General features: G+C 46.2%; 3 protein-coding genes across 3 annotated transcripts; 1 reads left to right on the top strand and 2 right to left on the bottom strand.

Moving 5' to 3' along the window:
- Window positions 1-1478: 1478 nt before the first annotated feature.
- LOC100829318 (probable protein phosphatase 2C 10) lies at window positions 1479-5211 on the bottom strand. The gene is made up of 8 exons (XM_003574642.4): window positions 4900-5211; window positions 3486-3613; window positions 3304-3402; window positions 3055-3213; window positions 2741-2827; window positions 2561-2652; window positions 2096-2170; window positions 1479-2004 (listed from the first exon to the last, which is right to left on the bottom strand). Exons 1-8 carry the CDS (start codon window positions 5115-5117, stop codon window positions 1822-1824), a joined length of 1041 nt encoding a protein of 346 aa, XP_003574690.1. The 5' UTR covers window positions 5118-5211; the 3' UTR covers window positions 1479-1821.
- Window positions 5212-8883: 3672 nt separating this feature from the next.
- LOC100825005 (exocyst complex component EXO70A1) lies at window positions 8884-11642 on the top strand. The gene has a single exon (XM_003570881.4). The coding sequence runs from the start codon at window positions 9109-9111 to the stop codon at window positions 11137-11139; it is 2031 nt and encodes a 676-aa protein (XP_003570929.1). The 5' UTR covers window positions 8884-9108; the 3' UTR covers window positions 11140-11642.
- Window positions 11643-12602: 960 nt separating this feature from the next.
- Window positions 12603-15937, bottom strand: LOC100831458 (eukaryotic translation initiation factor 5). Its single transcript, XM_003574649.4, has 2 exons — window positions 15780-15937; window positions 12603-14550 (listed from the first exon to the last, which is right to left on the bottom strand). The coding sequence occupies exon 2, from the start codon at window positions 14229-14231 to the stop codon at window positions 12867-12869; it is 1365 nt and encodes a 454-aa protein (XP_003574697.1). The 5' UTR covers window positions 14232-14550; window positions 15780-15937; the 3' UTR covers window positions 12603-12866.
- Between the last annotated feature and the right edge of the window lie 4103 nt (window positions 15938-20040).

Below are 20040 nucleotides of genomic sequence, written 5' to 3'. Positions count from 1 at the left end.
ACTATATAATTGCAAACATGACACATCTACAGGGCAAATGCTGAGGCCTGAGCACAATATAACTTGGCTGAATCTGGAATTAGCATTGGTACATTATCAGCAAAAAAAAGCTGCAACATCTTGGGACCAAATTAAATCTGAGTAAGGAAAGAGTACAATTATATGCTTGCCACTTCATATAGTTGGTGCACACAATGATGGTGGGAAACCAGCATATAGTCGACCAGGAAAGATGGCTTCGCTAAGCCCAGCGAACAACTCGACCTGAAACGTCTTGATGTCCACCGAAAAATACCCAATATGTAGCTTATCTTGTGAAGATGTGGTGTACGGCGTTTCTAAAAGCAGGTATCCCCCAGCTACACCCATCACATACCGACACATTATCAGCAATGGGATGACCTTCTCGGACTGCCATTGGTTATTCTCAGAACAGAATACGTGAGCCAATATGCGTCATCTTCACTGTCATCACGATCGCATATACTGAGCATCCCAAGCATTCCTTCTGCTGCCGTCTTGTCATTGTCGAGGCAGCAGAAGGATTTGGTGCCAAGATTCGTGCAGATTGCTTTGTTTACTCGTGGGCTCGCATTTCGGTTTTACTTCATTTTTTTTACGGGGAAAACAACTTTATTAATCTGAAAAGACAGTTACATCTCTGAGTAACAAAGGTAAGAGATTGCTCGGTTTTACTTCATTTATCATTTATGCATTCTTCCTTGTGAGTTTTTGTTCATCAGTTTATTGATCAGCATACCCTCATACCCGTCAGAGTTTGTAACTATTTGATCGTATCTGAATCTTGGATACCTGAATACAATTCCTGCATATGATCTGAGTGGACATATAGTAAGCTCTACATCATTTATGTGTCCAGATAGTCACTTGTTCAAAGTACTCCCTCCGTCCCGAATTAACTGACGTGGATTTGTAAATACTCCCTCCGATCCATATTAATTGTCTCAAATTTTTCCCAAATATGGATGTATCTATGCCCAAAATGTGTCTAGATACATGTAATATTTCGACAATTAATTAGGATCGGAGGAAGTAGTAATCTCTACATATTTTTTTGGTATATCCAGATGATCGCTTGGCTGCGTGCTGTGTAAATGTTCCTTCGAGAAGTAAAACTGGTGTATATGCAGTTGCCGTATACTGTTAGAGGTGTACTCCCTCCGTTTCTAAATACTTGTTTGCACTAAAACCACATTTAGTAACGGATGGAGTATTTATTTGCAAGCAAACAGAGACATCAAATCACTCATCACCATCTGCACCATCCTTCTTTGATAAACCATCTGCGCCATTGTGACCTGGATGCACCTAATCTTTCCCTTCAAATGTATGATCATTCGTTTGTATGATTCATATGGTTCCAGACGTGCTACATTCTGAAAACAGATGGTTTTGGCTCTGCCTTACTCACAGAAACGATGAATTATGATAGATGCACCATTTTGATCTCTGAAGTATGACATCAGAAGCACAACAACTTTGTTCAAATACTTCAAATAGTAGAGTTACATGCATTTACTGCTAAAAAATCAGTAGCACGAAACACCAGCACATAAGCTACACATTACAAGGTTGAGTAAGGAGGAAAAAAGTACCCCTTGGGATCATATGGTAACAACACTAGCCACATCATCCCTCTGCTCCCCAATTACCATCTAGGACAGCCGGGAAGCATGGAACGAGGATGAAATCCAGGCCAAGTCAGTTTGGTTTCGCAGCATGGCAGGGTGCCGCCATGGTTCATCTACTTCGACCATCAGATACAACAGCAAATACAACACCATAGGAGAACGATAACCACTATGAAGATTGGTCTTTGGCGACCTCCTCACTCGGTCCGTCTCCAATCTCTGTTGTTCCCTCTAAAAAGCGGACGATGACAACAGTGATGTTATCAGCACTTCCTCTCTTAGAAGCTTCTTGGAGCAGCCCCTTCGCTGCTTGCTCAGGGTCTTCTATAGGCCTGACCATGGCAACAGCTTCCTGTAAATAGAAAATTCAGGATGACCCATTGAGTATTACAGGATAATAGCAGCATAAGGAGAATCTTCAGTAAATATGGCTATGCACTTACATCATTAGTTACAACATCCCACAGCCCATCACTAGCGAGGATGAGGAATTCGAGTGAGCTGTCGACTACCTCCTCCTGTAAATAGCAGTAAAGGACAGTGATGAAGATGGTTGATTTGATAAATTCACCAAGTTTAATTATGGATCGGAGGGAGTAGCATTTAGCTTCCTCTTCTTAGGAATGGGTGCCATCATTTATTCCTTGCGTGAAAACAGTGAAGAAGTTCGATAAAAAGCTACAGTTAACTGGTAGATCAGAAATCTCAACATTGAGTTACATTTCTGGTACTTATGATGGTATCTGCTTCTGTTAACACAATTTATCCTGATTTATTTGGGCATCACCTATATAATATCATCTCCCCGAACTTCTAATTACTGCCACCACTGCCCAGAATATCTAATCCAAAATCGGCAGAAGAGGTGCTAGCTGAGAACTAAGCAAGCAAACAAAACTTAGCCAAACCTTGATCTCTGGATCAGCAACAACATACTGCTTCAAAAGTTTATCACCAAATGCTCGTGAAACAGCAAGAACGCCACCAACACGCCACGTACCTACGAAAAAACTCAATAGTTAAACAGAAGTAATACTAGAAATAAGCACATACTGAAGTGGACAGTTTCAGAGGCCTCATGAAAATACCAGCCCACATCACAAAGCCTCCAGCTTCCTCAATTCTCTGCCTCTCATCTGTCTGGTCAGGTTTGTGATCCCTTGAAACCGCAATCGCTGCAAAAATGGGATTAAGAAAACATCATGACCGTCTGAAGAAACCGAAATCGCTGCAAAAGTTGCATGTATGTTCTCTGAATCTATGATCACAGCACTTGTTGTCCAACTCTGGTACCTATGTAGCACCATGAACACTTGTTTGCATGTTCTCTAAGAAAACAGCAAGATGAACTTTCCATTGAATCAATGGTCCAGGAATACAGCGTTACAGACGATGGACTTACCCTTCCCTCCTTTACAAACAACGGCTCTAGAATCACCAACGTTCGCCACCACCAAGCGACCGCCGACGAGAATAGCTGTCGAGGCAGTTGAGCCAGCATCTCTGGTATGGCTACTATCAGCTTTCAGAAACTCTGAATCTGTATGAGTGAATGTTTCAGCTGCAAAAGAGAAATGGAAGGAAATCATGATCGCCCTCTACCTGGGTAGAAATATTTTGGTCCACAACAGTTTATGCATGATATACATACCAATAGCAGACTTTGTATCTGCGATGAATTGCGGATGCTTGATTAAATTGCTGAAGAGGTGCTTCTTCACATATTCAGCTGCTCGAGCTCCACCATGACCTATAGGAAAAGCCAGCTATAGTTACTCGCTTCACTAATAAAAAAGAACTGAGCAAGGTGCTTCTTCACTAGGCAAATCATACCATCAAATACGCCAAACAACCCGACAGTCTCTCCATCAACATCATCGACTCTTGTCTCATAGAAATCCTCCATTGATGCCCTTTTCCCAGCACAACTTGCAAACCCATAACTGAACCTGCCATTTTCACTGCAATGGCAAAAGGAAAAATTATCAGTTAAGATATCCAAAATGATAAATTGATGAAACGCATTCTACAACATTTTCATGTGAAATCAAATGTGTCACACTTTTTAAACACATGTACTTTGTGTAATCAAATATATGAAAAACAGAGTAGCTTGAGGTAGTGTATCGTATGCATGGTGTATCGTCATCTTTTGTCCCTCGGTTTCATCTGTTTTTGTTCCAAAGTACCAGCACACATAAACAACTTGTGGAGCATTATTACATAATAAACTATCTCACATAGAAATGGTAGTAGGCATGCCATGGATTGCCATTTGCTCACATGATCATTTTATGAATCACTTAGTATAGTGCTCAGTGTGCGGCCTTTATGTTTATTCAAAGCCATGTTTAAGAATGTGGTGAATTCGCTCGAGAAACACGTTAATACACCAGACAGACCAGATTTTTTGGGGGTAGATCCTCACAGCGCGACATTTTATTTCCCAAAAAGGAAAGCAAGATCTCCTGGCCTAATAATGTTATTAAATAAGATGCCAGGTCAGTCTAAGACATCATCATACAAGCAGAGTACATGAGCTAGCAAGCAGAGTACATGAGCTAGCAGCGGCATAACCACGACAAAAAACACCGACAGCTAGGTTTCCGAAGCAACGCCTTTCGAGAGGAAGAAACACATGCACGCCAACGTTGCCGGATACAGCCTATGAAGGTCAGGACAGGGCTTTTAGCCTGGAAACCGGGTCCAACCAATCAAGGCCAGAGCACCGCACGGCACCAAAGCCATGCTTCCAACAAGGGGACGACGTAGGTATGTCACCGGCCAGCGAAGGCCAGATGGCAGGTTTTCACCGGGACACTGACACAGAGAGACAAAACTTCTCATGGCACAATCCCTAGTATTGTTGTTGTCCCTAAAACACAACCATACCATCGTGCGCCAACCAAATTCACCGCCGAAAAAGGCTGCCCAATCGGACAGATCCAACTCAAAGGCTGCGTGCCACTTCTGTTCTTCTGACTCATGCGCGGCCACACAAATTCGCTGCCTATACTCACAGTGGAGTAACCCTACAACGAGGCACTAGCTCCTGCCAACAGCCACGGATCTCTCTCCCTCCCCCCTCCTCACAGTCACAGACCAACCCGCCTCGCCTCGGGAGGACCCAGAACGAATCAACCAGCGAGCCTTCGAGCCATTAGAATCAACAAAATCCCTAGAACCAACCACATCAAGCAACCAGTACGCGCGCGGGCAGGGGAAAAAGATAAATAAGCAACGTCACCTGATCCCGCCACCGGTGGCCGGCGAGCCGTCCCCCCCGAACCCCATGATCCGGGAGCACCCCTTCACCTCCTCCGCCTCCCCCTCGCGACACCACGACCAGGCGGACGACGACCGCCCCGCGACCACGAGCAGCAACAGCAAGAGGAAGGAGAAGCGCGCGGCGGCGGAGGCAGCGGCGGCTAGCGTTGGTGGGATCCCCGCCGACCTCTCATGCATGAGAGGGGGAGGAGAGGAGATCGGGATTGGGGGGCGCGGCAGAGAGAGCGAGAGAGGAGAGGAGAGGGGAAGAGCGGAGAGGAAAGGGGAAAGGGAAGAGAGGGGAAAGAAGAGGAGTGGATGGGAACGATCGGCGGGTCGTGCCGGGTGACGTGGCGGAGACCCCGCTTGCCCGGTCAACGCGGCCCCCACCGCCTTCTATTATTGCCTCCGTATATATACGGTGACTTCTGTACTCGTGGCGTATTTATTTACTGCGATTATTTTTCTGAGGCCATTCATTTTGCTCTTGTCACATTCATTCATCCCCTGATTATTTTTGTTTGGATGCTGGAAGACTCATTTTGCCGGTCGTTGGATGTACGCGTGCTAGGCTGACTGTTGTTTTTGCCCGATTGCAAAGGTTTACAATTAATGATCTTTGTTGTTTCTCTCATGACTCAAAAATAATTAATTACTCACTGCTCGATCATCCGTTTCATAATTCTTGTCGAATTATTACATGCATCTAGACGTTTTTTAAATAGATAAATACATTTTTAGACAAATTTAAAACAAGAATTATGGAAAGAGGTAGTAGTGAGTAATTAATTATTTCTAAGTTATCGATAAAAAGATCTAAATACAAATCCAGCGAGATCAGGAATATTTTTGAAGTGTAGACTCACACACGGTATGTACGTAGCAGCATATAAACAAGTACGGGGGTGGTTAATGACGCGTAACCGTGTATCTAATCAACACACGGGGAAGATCAGGATTCAAGAGAGCCACGAGGGTTGGGTTGTGTAATCACGAGTTAAAAAACACAGCAAGTGGCTGGATAGGGAACTTCGATCTGGCCCGTCCATCCGGGAATCAACGGGCCTGATCTGTACCATCCATTTCACCAAATACGTTGCCTTGATGGATGGATATCCAGCCTGCTCACATCGTCACTGGTCAATATTGTTATCTGGTACAGTATCATTTCACCTTCTTTTTCTTGAACTTATCTCTAGTAGTTGGTTGGATAATCCTCCTGATGTTATTTTGATGAGTAATAAACCTAGCCATGATGGCCTTCTCTAAAAAAGGCAGTAAATACATTTGTATGTGCATGTATTGTACTCGCTACGTTTCATAATTTTTGTCAAAATATTACATGTATCTAGACGTTTTTTAGGAATAGATACGTCTAATTTTGGGCAGATTTGAAACAAGAATTATGAAACGGAGGGAGTATTTAATTTACCCCAGCAAGCATAGGACTACGTCTCCATTCCCTTGATTTGCTCCCTCTCACTTGATCCGCTCTCCATCTTTTTTGCAGAGCCAAGCAAACGAATTACAGTGTAGAAAATGAAAAGGTGTAGCGTAAGAAACTTGACAGCACAAAAGTGTAAGCAAAGGCATGTTCCGACCCATGGAGCCTACATCTACAGATCTGCCCAGTACCCACGCACGCACAGGACTCAAATCTTCTTTTCAGGCATGATTGCTCGCTCATCCATGGCGTGCAATCGAAGAAAGACGGCCCTGAAAACCGGGGGGTAGTACGGACGTGATTCAGAGTTTATCGGAGCAAGCACACACGACCCGGGCCGGATGAATTGCAGTGATCCATAGCTTTGTTGGCCGGATGAATTGCAGGCTGCGGCCTTTGGGCTCGGCCCAGCTCTCGAGGCAAAATACGGTTTCGAGTAGGATCATGAAGTAAGTCTCATAAAGCCATGCATTTTATGGCCAGACAGTGATTCGCGAAACTACGTTAATTTTCACGCAGAACCATCATTTTTGAATCATGTTTTCTCGAAAAAGCAATCTACCGGTTAAGTGTGTTTTGTCACCGATTCCGACAGATAGAGCAACGTGCAAGTGTCACATCAATTCTTAACAGGCTTTTTACTCAAACCTGTACTCGCCCGTTCTTGATCTCTCCCGAGTTCAGGGATCAGGTAGGGACGGGCCTTTGACCGAGTATTTTTTGCCACGTAGGCACTTGCATGTGGTCCCCATATGTCGGAAATAATCTACTAAACTAGAAAAAAAAATTGCAAAAGGAAATTTTGGGTGGCTACGGTATTTGACAAGACATGTCTGAAGAATTGTGATTCAGTGAGAAAAATAATGTCATGTATGCTTTCGTGAAACCGCAATGACAAAATAATTAGTTCCGGCGGACTGAGCCTATCTCAGGTGGTAGATTTCTCGTGGTGGAACCAGCCCACCCAGATTCAAGTTTCAGACTTGGCATGGGTGCTCGCATTTCCTGAATTTATTCCAGGGGTTAACCGGTGTTGTGCTTTCAGTGAGAGTGATGTACCCGTCAACTACGAGACGCATGTGATGACTTCGTCAATTTAAAGATGATCTGTCAGACCAGTCTCTCGAAGGTGCTCATACGGTTAGGGTGTGCATGCGTGCGTTCATAGGTCTGAGTTTACGTAGGTGTTTGTGAGCGTCCGCGTCTGTATTGTGTTTCTCAAAAAAAATTACTCCCTCCATCACATATTAAGTGACTCAAATTCGTCTAAATATGAATGTATGTGTACTTACAAAAACGTCGAGATACACTTAATATGTAGCACTATAATTAATATACGGAGGGAGTAGTTCCGTTGAATTTACTCGAGCCGTGTCGGAACTAGAATTTGGAATCGTGATAAACGGCCGGCGGCGTCGATCTGGTAAACGAGATCGGAATCCTAACCATCAGTTCCGCGACAGATGAATGTCGCTATATGAAAATGAGGGCCCTGCCGTCAGTCAAGCCCGTTGCTGCTGCGATCTCCTGCAGGGGCCGGCGACGCACGTGCATGGGCCCTCGCAGATCTCGCGTTCGAGATTCCGCGAGCAATGATCGGTCCGTCGATCGTGTCTCGCTCCTTTTTTTTTTCTATATATGTGTTTCAACTCGAGTCATGATTCATGTGAAGATTTGAGATTCAGCTTTTGAGCGCCAGGCAAGTTGCTGTCCACGAGCAAAATGCAGATGCTGGTTGTTTGTGGACGTGAATCAGTGAACGCCATGACGTGCTCGGCTGTGTTGTGATGCGTTTCGGCGTACAACACGCAGATGAGGTGCTCCCGAAGGTCTCAAGTCTCGACCCATGGCGTGAGAGCACTGACAGGCGCCATCAGTTTTCTCTAGAAACCGTTGTCTAAATTTTTATTAGGCTATCAAATTAGTGGACTAAACTACTTTGGAAACCTATCTAAATCTGAGACGTGGTTTTCTTCAAAAAGCTATATGATGGCAGTTTTTAGAAGAAGCTAGTTCTGGAATCCGAAAAGAACGCAGCAGTCAATTGCTACATCCGCTCATCATTTCTCGATTAACATTGACACCCCCCACCCTACTGAGATTAGGAAGAGATTAGGAAGAGAGAAGGTGACAAATAGTTTTTGACATGAAGATGGATAGGTGGCATGTGTGGATCCAGAATGCAAGCGAGAATAGTCAGGTTACGATTTCAGAAATAAAGTGATTAATAGTTATTTTTGTTACTGAAAATATGATTATTATTTTTCGGTGGGTTTTCTGCCGCGTAGATTTCCTGCTGCTCTCCTCTATCCCTCCTTTTTTTTTCTCTGTCTTTTGCCGTCTTTTACGTCCGAAACGTTATATTTCCGTTATCTTTCGTAATAAGAAGTGGCAAAAAAGTCCGGCTAGAAAAATAAAGCTACCATGCGTTGATGCATCGAAAACCAGCCCTGCCATTGACGACCGGGGTTTCTGGAATCTGGATCCTCTAAAAACAAAACAAAATCATTATGCGCACACACACAACACAATGACACGAACAAGCAAAGGGCTACTGTAGTCTCTTCTCCCCGACCAGAGTCTCCTCTTCCAACCTAAAAACCCGAAGAAACCCCCCCTCTCTCTCTCCGCCCACAGCAAGAAGCCGTGATTCCAAAATCAGACCTCATTGCGCTCTCCATCCGGGGAGCGGCGGCTTCTCTCCATCCCTCTCTCACTCTCTCTCCATACACCCGAGCACAGGCGATGGATCAGGACGTCGACGACCTCGCGGCGGCATCGCCCCTGGCGGCGGCGGCGCGCTCGCTGCGAGCCGGCGTGGAGCGGTCGCGCGCGATGGGGCAGGCGATGGCGCGCGGGGCGCCCCGGCTCGAGGAGATCCAGGCGGCGCTGCCGGCGCTGGAGGCCGCCGTGCGCCCGATCCGGGCGCCCCGGGCCGAGCTGGTCGCCGCCGGCCCGCACATCGACCGCGCCGTCGGCCCCGCCGCCGCGGTCCTCAAGGTGTTCGACGCCGTGCACGGGCTCGAGCCTTCGCTGCTCGAGGCCGGCGAGGGGGGCCCTGGCCCGGCGGGCGACCTACCCGGGTACCTCGCCGTGCTCGGCCGGCTCGAGGAGGCGCTGAGGTTCCTGTCGGATAACTGCGGCCTCGCCGCCCAGTGGCTCGCCGACATCGTCGAGTATCTTGGTGACCACGACCTCGCCGACCCGCGGTTCCTCGCCGAGGTCGGGGTCGCTCTGGATGAGCTCAGGAAACCGTCCGGGTACCTCGATGGGGGGCTCCTGGCAGCCGCGCTGGACATGCTTGAGGGCGTGTTCCGCCGCCTCCTAGCCGAGCACTCCGCGCCGCTCGCGATGCAGCAGCACGGCGCCACCAGCTCCGCATCCATTTCGTCGTCGTCTCGCATCCCCGCCACCGCGGTCCGCAAGCTCAGCCTGATTCTGGACCGCCTTGTGGCCAATGGCCGGCGAGACAGCTGCATTTCCATGTATGCCGATGCACGCGGTGGCGTGGTCAGTGCCAGCGTTCGTGCCCTTGGCCTCGATTACTTGCGCAACCCGGCGGATGATGCACAGGCATTGGGACCTGGTGTCGAGTTGTGGGGGCAGCATTTGGAGTTTGTGGTGCGCCGCCTCCTTGAGTCTGAGCGGCAGCTCTGCGCCAAGGTGTTTGGCCAGCACAAGGATGTTTCATCAGCGTGCTTCGCCGAGGTGGCAGCACAGGCTAGTGTTCTTGATTTCTTGAGGTTTGGCCGTGCAGTTGCGGATGTCAAGAAGGACCCCATCAAGCTCCTGCGTTTGCTGGAGGTGTTTGATTCTTTGAATAAGCTGAGGTTGGACTTTAACCGATTGTTCGGTGGAAAGGTCTGTGCGGATATTCAGTGCCAGACAAGGGACCTTGTGAAATTGTTGGTGGATGGTGCCGTTGAAATCTTTGAGGAGTTGCTCGTGCAGGTGGAGCTTCAGCGGCACATGCCTCCCCCAGCTGATGGGGGTGTGCCGCGCCTGGTTTCTTTTGTTGTTGAGTACTGCAACCGGCTCCTTAGTGAGAATTATAGGCCTGTGCTTGCACAGGTGCTCACCATCCACCGGAGCTGGCGCAAGGAGGTATTCAATGACAATATGCTTGTTGCCGCAGTGCTTAACATTGTCAAGGCCCTTGAAGCCAACTTTGATGTTTGGTCCAAGGGGTACGGGAATGTTACTCTATCGTATATCTTCATGATGAACACACACTGGCATTTCTTTAAACATTTGAAGGCTACTAAGCTAGGTGAGCTCTTGGGTGATGTGTGGCTCAGGGATCGTGAACAGTTTAAGGGTTACTACCTGGAGATGTTTATGAGGAGTAGCTGGGGGCCACTGTCACCGCTGCTCAACCGGGAGGGGCTAATCTTGTTCTCCAAGGGTCGGGCCACAGCAAAAGACCTCGTAAAGCAGCGCCTCAAAACTTTCAATGCAAGATTCAGTGAGATGTTTCATGAACAATCGGCATGGATCATACCAGACAAGGATTTGAGGGCGGAGGCATGTGACCTTGTGCTACAGGCAATAGTTCCTGCCTACCGGAGCTACATGCAGAACTACGGGCCGCTCGTGGAGCAGGATGTAAGTGCTAGCAAGTATGTGAAGTACACCGTCGACGGTTTGGAAAAGATGCTCAGTACGCTCTTCATGCCCCGTCCCAGGAGGGCTGGGAGCTTCCAGATCGGCCACTCCAATGGCAGGCCCAGTAGTGTGACGGCAGGGTTCTATCGGAGTGCTTCCGCAGTGAATTAACTCCAGTTGAAGAACCAAAAGATTGGTTATAATATTTATGGAATAACTGGGTAAGTGAGAACAATTCATTTTTCACCAGTCAGCAGGCAGCTCTGCCTCTCACTGAGGCGTAACAATGGACCTCTATGATGAGGGCAATGCTGGCATATGAACAATAATAAGTTCTTCTTGATGGCGAACAGAACAAAGCAGGAAGCATTTCCTCGGCGCGCATCTGAGATGTACCTAGTACCATTGTAGCTATTTGTTTAGGAACATCTGTAGGGGGCTGGAGGTGTGGTGTATGTAAAACCGGTTGCAATTTTAGCAGGGCTGTAGACAATTCTATCAGTTCCATGTGCTACAAATTGAACTCTAGTAATGCGGTGTATATGAAAAACCAGAGTTTGAAGTACTGGCGGCAGCTAACTGGTTACTATCTGTTCCTGGTTTCCTCGGTGGAGAAGCTGTTTTTATTAAACCGGAGTAATATTACTGAATCAATGAAGTGAACCTTTCAACAATTTCTTGTACAGGATATTTCTGTGAACGCATCCAAGAATAGACCAGAGCTTGCTTGCTGTTTTTCCTTTTGTTTTCGCATTTGTTCCAGCCAAGTCGGATTTTTAGTTGCTGAAACAAACCATAGTTGGAGACCTGACTCTGGTTTAATGGTTTATTTACATCTCTCTTTCAGTTCAAAGGGTACAGGCTGTTCGTACTCTACTGGTTTGTGACACTGGTTGAATTGCGAAATGGTAAAGCGACGCTTGGCACTTCACACGAGAGAGGAGGGAGATGGAAGCGATGGTGCCTGCCTGTGAAGTCGGAGCCAGCAATGCCGAGGTCAGGACCGGACCGAAATAGAGCGTGAGCCAGCGACGCCGAGCCCAGGACCGGACCAAACTAGAGACAGCCACGGCGGTGACGGTGAGCCAAGATGAGCAGCGGCGAAATCCCCGCTACCTGGCATAGGGTTAGGGAGAGAAGGGAGGGGCCTGGCACACCGGTGCCGAAGAATAGCTTACAGGGATAGCAGGGGCACCGGCAGACTGCAATTTGGGCAGGACGGGATGGCGAGGCAGCAATGTCGGCCGTTATTGGCAGAAGACAACCAGGTGAGCCAATGTCAGCCAGCTGCTCATCGGCAAGGAAGATCACAACCCCGTAGGCGCCAGTGGGTCATCAGCAAGCAAGATGACGACGCCACCAGCAGCAGCCAGCAGGCATTCCGACCCGGTGGTTCACCAACTTGAACGGCAGAAGATTGTGTGAGCATGATTTTCTGAATTTCTCTCAGGCAGTTCGCAACTTCGCATAGGGTCTCTATGACTAGAGGCCAGGGTGCACTTTTCTTCGTCAGGCAACGATGGATAACAGTAATAGCGATACAAAGAGGCGTGTTGATGTAAAAAAAAAAAAAAAGAAAAAAAAAAAAGAGGCGTGTCCCGCCCATTTCCGTCGTTCAATCTCAGCAGAATACATGCAACACAAATTGGCTCGCACTATATATCACAACATTTCATAGAAAATGTCTTCAACGTAAGTAGTTCATCGAAGGGCAGTTGAAAGCATAAACACCACACGCACACCAGACATAAGTAGTGTTTTAACTGACTGGATACAGAAAACCAACCAAATAACTCAAACGCAGATACTGACACTCAAAACACCAAAGACAACGACTGAAACTTGAAAACTCAAACGAAGGACACTTCAAGCAAGCAGTAGGCTATAGTGGTACATCTTCACTCCTCGTCGGATTCGGCGCTCTGGAGCCACTCCACCACTGGCTTGGCGTTCTTCACGACCTGGGAGTTCTTACCGGCAGCAACAGCCTCGTTGTACCACTGCACTATGGTTTCTTCATCCAGGACGTCTCCATCGTAGAGGGCCTTCAGGACGACTGGGACCTCCTTCAGGGCTTCAGCACTGCACTTGCCACAGAAAGCCTCAATAGTCTGGAGTAGGAGCATCTGAGCATCTTCATCAGGCACTGCAGCAGCGAGGAACTTCTTGTTCTTCAAGACGTCCTTGGCGAATCCCTTGCCCACACCGTGAAAGAGCGCCTCAAAGAGAGCATCCATCACTTCCTTGGGGGACAGGGCTGAGGAGGACAGCAGAGTCTTGAGCTGAGCTGTTGTGGCGGCATTGCCCAAGGTAGCTTTGATCTCTTCAACCAGATCATCATAAGGAGTGGCCTTGGCCCCAGTCTGATTGCCATTGGAATCATCTTTATCCTTTGCTGCCCCGTTACCATTAGCACTAGCCTCTTTCTGCAGGGTCTGTTTCTTCTTCTTCTCTGTCTCCTCAGTGGCAAGCATAACCATTTCAGCAGTTGCTGCACTCAGCTGCTCCTGCATGCGTTTTTTCGCAGCCTCTGCAGATGTGTCAGTCGCCCACTGCACATCATTGTCGTCGTCATCATCTGCAGAAGCTGCAAAGTCAGCATCTCTACTGTGAGTTGGTGAGGTTGCATGTTCTTCATCAGAACCACCACCAGCCTTTTTCTTTGAAACACCTTTTGCAGTACTCTCCTTGGAAGACCCACCTTTCTTCTTTGCATCCTTTTTGAGTTTCTTCATCTCCTCATCAGCAGCCTCGCCTTCTTTGAGCCTCTCCTTCTCAGCCCTTCGCATAGCTTTCTTGTCTTTGCCTCCCTTCTTCTGTTCTGGTGGATTCTTCAGGATGAATGTAGTGAGCTTGTCCCTCATGTCAACATCCGAAAGGAAGCCACAGGCAGCACATTTCAGAGTTATCATCTGGGTCTTAGAGATGAGGACCTCTGTCTCAGGGTTGCCACAACCATAACACTGAACATACTTCTTAATGAAGTTCTCCAGAAGACCAGCAAGCTTTGACGTGTCATGAGCACCATTAACCAAGGAGATTCCTGTCTTCTCATCAAATTTTGATTGTGCCCCAAGTTCGCACCCAAAGTACTTGGTTGTGTAGGAAGCAGGCCTGGCAAGTGCTTTTGCTATATCAACCATGTTAACGATATTTGTCTTGATGCCATTACCACGGCCTTCTATTTTGGTCAACATCCGGGGCATCTTGTACCTGTAGAAGGCATCATCCTTGTTTGAAGCACCAATGTTCTGCAGCGCCATTTTGGATCAAGCTTTTCTTCTGCGGCAGATGCTATCAGATGTGACAAAATTCAGAAGAAAGAGTAGCTGCTGGTCCTTCAAGAAAAGTGAGCTGACTAGCACTGGTAGGGGCAAGTGACCTCTCAGAACCAGAAAGCCTAATGGGCTCTTGATGCATGCAGGGGAGAAGAAACTTGTGCCTTTTTCTCGTTGAACGAGAATACTCTCCCAGCAATCCAACTGATCCCAAATAAACCGATGCTTGTTCAGACATAAAAGAAGCTTCACCTTCTAAGCCCTCCACTTTGTCAGATTGCAGCAAAACAGATGCTGCTGCTACCTGGATTAGAACAAACAAACATTGGTGATTCAAAGGTGAGATTTCAAGAAATTGCTAAACTGTTGGTATCATCATAATAGCAGAATCGAGACATTTACATGTGGAATAACACAACTGCAGAAACAAGACAACAGAATTATACTATCAATTCATATGCCACCAGCAGATAAATTTACACTCCAGAGAGCAGAGGTGAAAATAACACCCAACATCAACAAAATCATGCTGTCCCAAGATATTTCTACTAATGATCTTAGTACTACAGAAATATAGATGCAATGCAAAAGCACACACAACCAAAAAAATTCAACAGAATCAAGTATAATGAAGACAATTGGATAAAACAATAGTGGGCAACTCTCCAGTTCAGGTCTCCGAAGGACCACGAAGGTCTAGTCTAGTCTGCTAAAACAGTTTAGAGCCCTCATGAACACGAACAAAGCCATGGCATAATAGGAAACTCACATTTGATTATAACAATTATAGCTACATCAAACATCACACATATCTAATGGACATGGATCAGAAGTAGCACTCCATACAGGCAAGCTCATACCAGAACAGTTAATCATAACTGGAACGATGAATAATCACCCATAGGAAAACTGATAAACAAATTGCAAACTAGTTCCAAATGTACATATATAAACAGTGTTCCAGTATACAAACTTGCAAACAATAAGGCACATGTATCCTTCCTTCAGTACACAGATAAATGCTTGTAAATTTGTAATAACCAACCAGAAACATCTGTATCATTGCCATTAGATTACATAGGGTACTCAGGTTGGGAAATAGAGTGCTTGCCTAAAACAGAGAAACAAAAGATAACACACTACTTATGTATGGCCTCACTCAATAGCTCACCAACAATAAAAGATGAACTACAACAGTTTCTAAAAGCCCATTAATATCAAGATTTTTTTTATCTGGTATTGAACCGAAACAACAGCAGCATCTAATCCCAATCGAGACCGTAACGAACCCTAGCAGCGAGTAGTATCCGCCACGCGCCACGCGCCACGAAATCACCCAAACGCTAGGTAGTTCACGCCTCGCCCACAACGTCCAGCAACAAACCAACAAATCGGTGGCCTAAGAGCGCGAGACCCGTCCAGATCGGATCCCTCACCGAGGACGGATCTGATGAAATCGAGTCGAGACTAAACGAACGGCGGCGAGGGGAACCAGAGCAGAAGGGAAGGGAGGGGAAGGACGGGGGTTCTCACCTCGGGTTGGGGATGCGGCGGACCGGGAGTAAGCGAATCTGGCGAGGAGGAGGGTTTCCTGGTAGGCGATGGCGGCGAGGAGATGGAGTGGTTGGGGGGAGGAAGCGAGGCGGGCGGATTTTATAGGGGCAAGGCGATGAAGTAAAAGGAGGCTAGGGCTGCCGTCCCCGGCTCCCCTTCTCATCCCACTCTTTTTTTTCTTTTTTATTGTATTTTATTCGATTTGCTTTTGTATTTTTTGCGGCGTGGCATGGCCTGGCTCCTCTCGGCGGTTCATAAACGCCTTTCCGCGTACACAAAAAATAAAATAAAAGAGAGATAGGTTGCGTCTTTCCTAGAAAAAAGAAAAATAGCTAAATAATCCTGGACACGAAACTATATTTGTTCCGCGGAAAAATCTTCTCAGGGAAAGAACGGACGGATAGTCATCTTATCAAGATGGTAAATTGACGGTAAAATGACATGCGAAAAATAAACTCTAAATATGTTACTACCTCTGTTCCATAATTCTTGTCGAAATTTTACATGTATGTAGACATTTTTTAGGAACAGATATATCCATTTTTGAACAAAATTGAGACAAAAATTGTGGAACGGCAAGTACTCCGTAGCAAAAAAAAAAATTGACGGTGACCATGGAATTTCATGCTAATTTGTGTAGAGTCAGCTTAAGTCACGTCCGTTTTATGATTTACTGTAGAGAATTCGAGGTGGACCTAACACACTATGAGAGGGCCTATTCACCTATACCAACTACTTTGGTGTAGTTAATTAGTCCATTTTTATTTCTACTTACTTAGTGCAAGCTTCCGGACGGCAGAGCCACTCACGTTAAAGCAAGTCTTGAATCCGGACGGCTATGCCACTCACGTTGAAACAAGACCGTTGTGATTCCGGGCGAATCCGCTCACGTTAAATCACAACTTATATGCACTAAGTACTTAGAAATAACAAGGCCTAACCGGGAGACTTATATGAACAAAGTAGTACTATATTGCTTTAGGAATATTAGTACAAGAGAGAGCATACACACCTTACACTTGCTCACACCTTGTTCTCCACCTTCTTCACTTCTTTTATTCTCTACTACACAAGGTGTGAGGCAAGAGCCTCTATTTATAGGACTACATGGCCATTGGATCTTTGACATGTGTCAAAATCTTAGCCATTGATACAAAATATCTAAAGCCTTCCACACACTTCTACATAAATATCTAGATACTACAAGGTTTCCTATTTATTTATTTATTTTAAACTCCTATTCTAGAATATTCCAAAGCTTTTTCATGCATATCTAAACACTAGAAGGTTTCCTCTTTTATTTATTTTATATTCTAGAGTATTCCATAGTAATGTCTTCTTTCTTGTAATATTGAGAACACTCTAGAAGCTTGCATTGTATTCTCCAACACTCCCCCTCAATGCAAAGCTTCTTTGGTGACCATGCCAAGAGCTTCTCGAAACTTCTCGAATTTTGATTTGTTGAGACTCTTGGTGAGGATATCTGCAGTCTGGTCTTCTGTCTTTGTTGGCACCATCTCAATTTCCCCCTTAAGGACCTTTTCTCTGATATAGTGGTAGTGCACCTCTATGTGCTTTGTCCTTGCACGGAAGACAGGATTTTCTGCTAGCCTTATGGTGGATAAGTTATCACAGAAAATCCATACCTGATCTTTTGGAGTTTGATGAAGGTCTTCCATCAATTGTTTAAGCCAGGTGCTTTCTTGTGCTGCCGCTGCCGCTGATCGATATTCTGCTTCAGTATTTGACAGTGCCACTGTAGGTTGCCTTTTGCTGCACCATGTTATGGCTCCCGATCCAAGACTGAAGAGATATCCAGTGGTTGATCTCCGTGTATCACAATCTCCGGCATAGTCGGCGTCGCAGTAACCAATAACCTGGCATTCTTTTGTTTTCTTATATAGGATGCCATAATTTAAGGTGCCTTTGACATACCTGAGTATTCGCCTTATTGCATCAAGGTGAGGCTTCTTTGGTGTGCTCATGTATCGGCTTGCCACTCCAACGGCATAGGAAATATCTGGCCGACTAAGTGTCAGATAGATAAGACTCCCGACCAGTTGCCGATACATGGTTGCATCCTCCAAGTTCTTTTCTTTGTCTTCTTGAAGTCTTGCGTTAGGATCCATAGGAGTGGAAATAGGTTTGCAGTCAAGCATCCCATACCTCTTAAGAAGGTCTTTCGCATACTTTTGTTGGCCTAAGAATATCCCATTCTTAGTGTGCTCCACCTCAAGTCCAAGGAAGTGTCCTAACTCACCAAGTTCCTTCATTTGAAATCTCACGGAGAGATTTTCCCTTGTCCTTTCTATCTCCTCGGAGTAATCTCCCGTGATGATCAAGTCATCAACATAGACTAGAACTATTGCTAGTCTTCCTTCCTTGGCCATCACAAATAAACTAGAGTCTGATGGAGCAACTTTAAAGCCATTGTGTACTAGGAACTCACCGATCTTTCCGTACCATGCTCTTGGTGCTTGCTTTAGCCCGTAGAGTGCCTTCTTTAGTTTGCAGACATGCTCGGGGTATTTCTTGCTCTCAAACCCCTTTGGCTGCTCCATGTAAATCTCCTTGTCAAGTTCTCCATGCAGAAAGGCATTCTTGACATTCATCTGCCACAACTCCCAAGACTTGCTGGCAGCCAATGCAAGCAAGACTCGAACTGTTGTGATTTTTGCCACCGGACTGAATGTTTCTTCGTAATCCAGTCCATACTCCTGCGAGAAACCTCGTGCCACAAGTCGAGCTTTATACCTTTCAATTGAGCCATCTGTTCGGGTTTTCACTTTGTAGACCCATTTGCAGGATATTGGCTTCACATCCTTTGGCTTTGGCACTAAGTCCCATGTTTGGTTTTCCTTTAGTGCCTTAATCTCTTCTTCCATCGCCTTCTGCCACTCAGGGCCTCGTGCTGCTTCTTCATAGGAAGATGGCTCAATAGGTAAAGACTCATCGGCAAGAGCAGCATTAGCGTACCTTGGATTGGGCTTCCTAGGTCTTGTTGATCTTCGAAGTTCTTGATCATGCTCCTCGGTTTGTGGCTCTTCAGGTTGGTGTATGCCAGTCTTCCACGGACTCTTGGTCTTACTTGGTGAGCTCCTTTCTCCTTCACTTGGGGTTTCTAACTTCTGATCTCTTTCTTCTTCTATAACCTCCTCCACGTCAGGTGATTCAGGAATCTCTTCTTTCTTAGGGGACCACCATGAAGAAGCTTCATCGAACACAATGTTCCTTGAGGTGTGACATTTACCTGTGGTTGGATCACAACACCTCCATCCTTTTCGAGCATCATCGTAACCAACAAAGATGCACCTCTTCGCCTTCTTTTCAAACTTGGTTCTTAGGTGATCTGGCACAAAGATATAGCATACGCAACCAAATACCTTGAGGTGGCTGATGGCTGGTTTCATCCTCCAAAGCTTCTCATGTGGTGATTTGAACCCCAACCTCACTTGTGGTAGCTTATTAATCACATGAGCTGCAGTCCTCATACACTCAGCCCAGAATCTTCCAGGAACATTTTTGGCATGCAACATACTCCGACAAGTTTCCGCAAGGTGACGATTCTTGCGCTCCGCTACTCCATTTTGTTGTGGAGTATTAGGGCAAGTTAACTGCCTTTTTATCTTATTTTTCTTGAGATAGATGGTGAACTCATTGGATAAATATTCTCTCCCATTGTCAGTGCGTAGGCACCGTATCTTATACTCGAGTTCACCTTCTATCATATCCTTAAATTTCTTAAATTTCATAAAGGTCTCAGACTTCTCCTTCATAAAATATACCCAAACGTACCTTGAGAAGTCGTCGATGAAGGTCACCATGTATCTCATGCCTCCAAGTGATATTTGCTTGACTGGGCCAAAGACATCTGAGTGTATGAGCTCTAGAGGTACCTTTGACTGATGCTGCGACTCCTTGTATGGCAATTGGTGGGCCTTGCCATACTGACATCCAGCACAGACCATGTCTGTACGGATATCAAGATCAGGAAGCCCCTTCACTACATGCTTCTCCATCATCTCCTTCAACTTGTGGTAGCTGACGTGTCCAAGCCGCGCATGCCAAAGATCAGCCGTCTCATTCTTCCGAGTCTTGTCTACGTATGCTGACTCAGCAGAGAGCACAAAGAGTGAGTCTCTCTTTTTCCCTTCCATGATGGGTGTGCCGATCACCTTGAGCCTTCTGAAGATTGCTACTTCTTGTGGACCAAACAGAACATACTTCCCTTCTGCTGTCA

This window comes from Brachypodium distachyon, chromosome 3, assembly GCF_000005505.3.
Source record: "Brachypodium distachyon strain Bd21 chromosome 3, Brachypodium_distachyon_v3.0, whole genome shotgun sequence".
In the NCBI taxonomy this organism is placed as follows: Eukaryota; Viridiplantae; Streptophyta; class Magnoliopsida; order Poales; family Poaceae; genus Brachypodium; species Brachypodium distachyon.
This window is presented reverse-complemented; position numbering and strand designations above follow the sequence as displayed.

Coding starts and splice junctions, on each gene's coding strand:
- LOC100829318 (XM_003574642.4), bottom strand. CDS start 5,117: ATGCATGAGAGGTCGGCGGGGATCCCACCAACGCTAGCCGCCGCTGCC. Junction 2,828..3,054: donor TGTTTGTAAAGGAGGGAAGG/GTAAGTCCATCG, acceptor CCATTTTTGCAG/CGATTGCGGTTTCAAGGGAT. Junction 2,171..2,560: donor TTGCTGATCCAGAGATCAAG/GTTTGGCTAAGT, acceptor TGCTATTTACAG/GAGGAGGTAGTCGACAGCTC.
- LOC100825005 (XM_003570881.4), top strand. CDS start 9,109: ATGGATCAGGACGTCGACGACCTCGCGGCGGCATCGCCCCTGGCGGCG.
- LOC100831458 (XM_003574649.4), bottom strand. CDS start 14,231: ATGGCGCTGCAGAACATTGGTGCTTCAAACAAGGATGATGCCTTCTAC.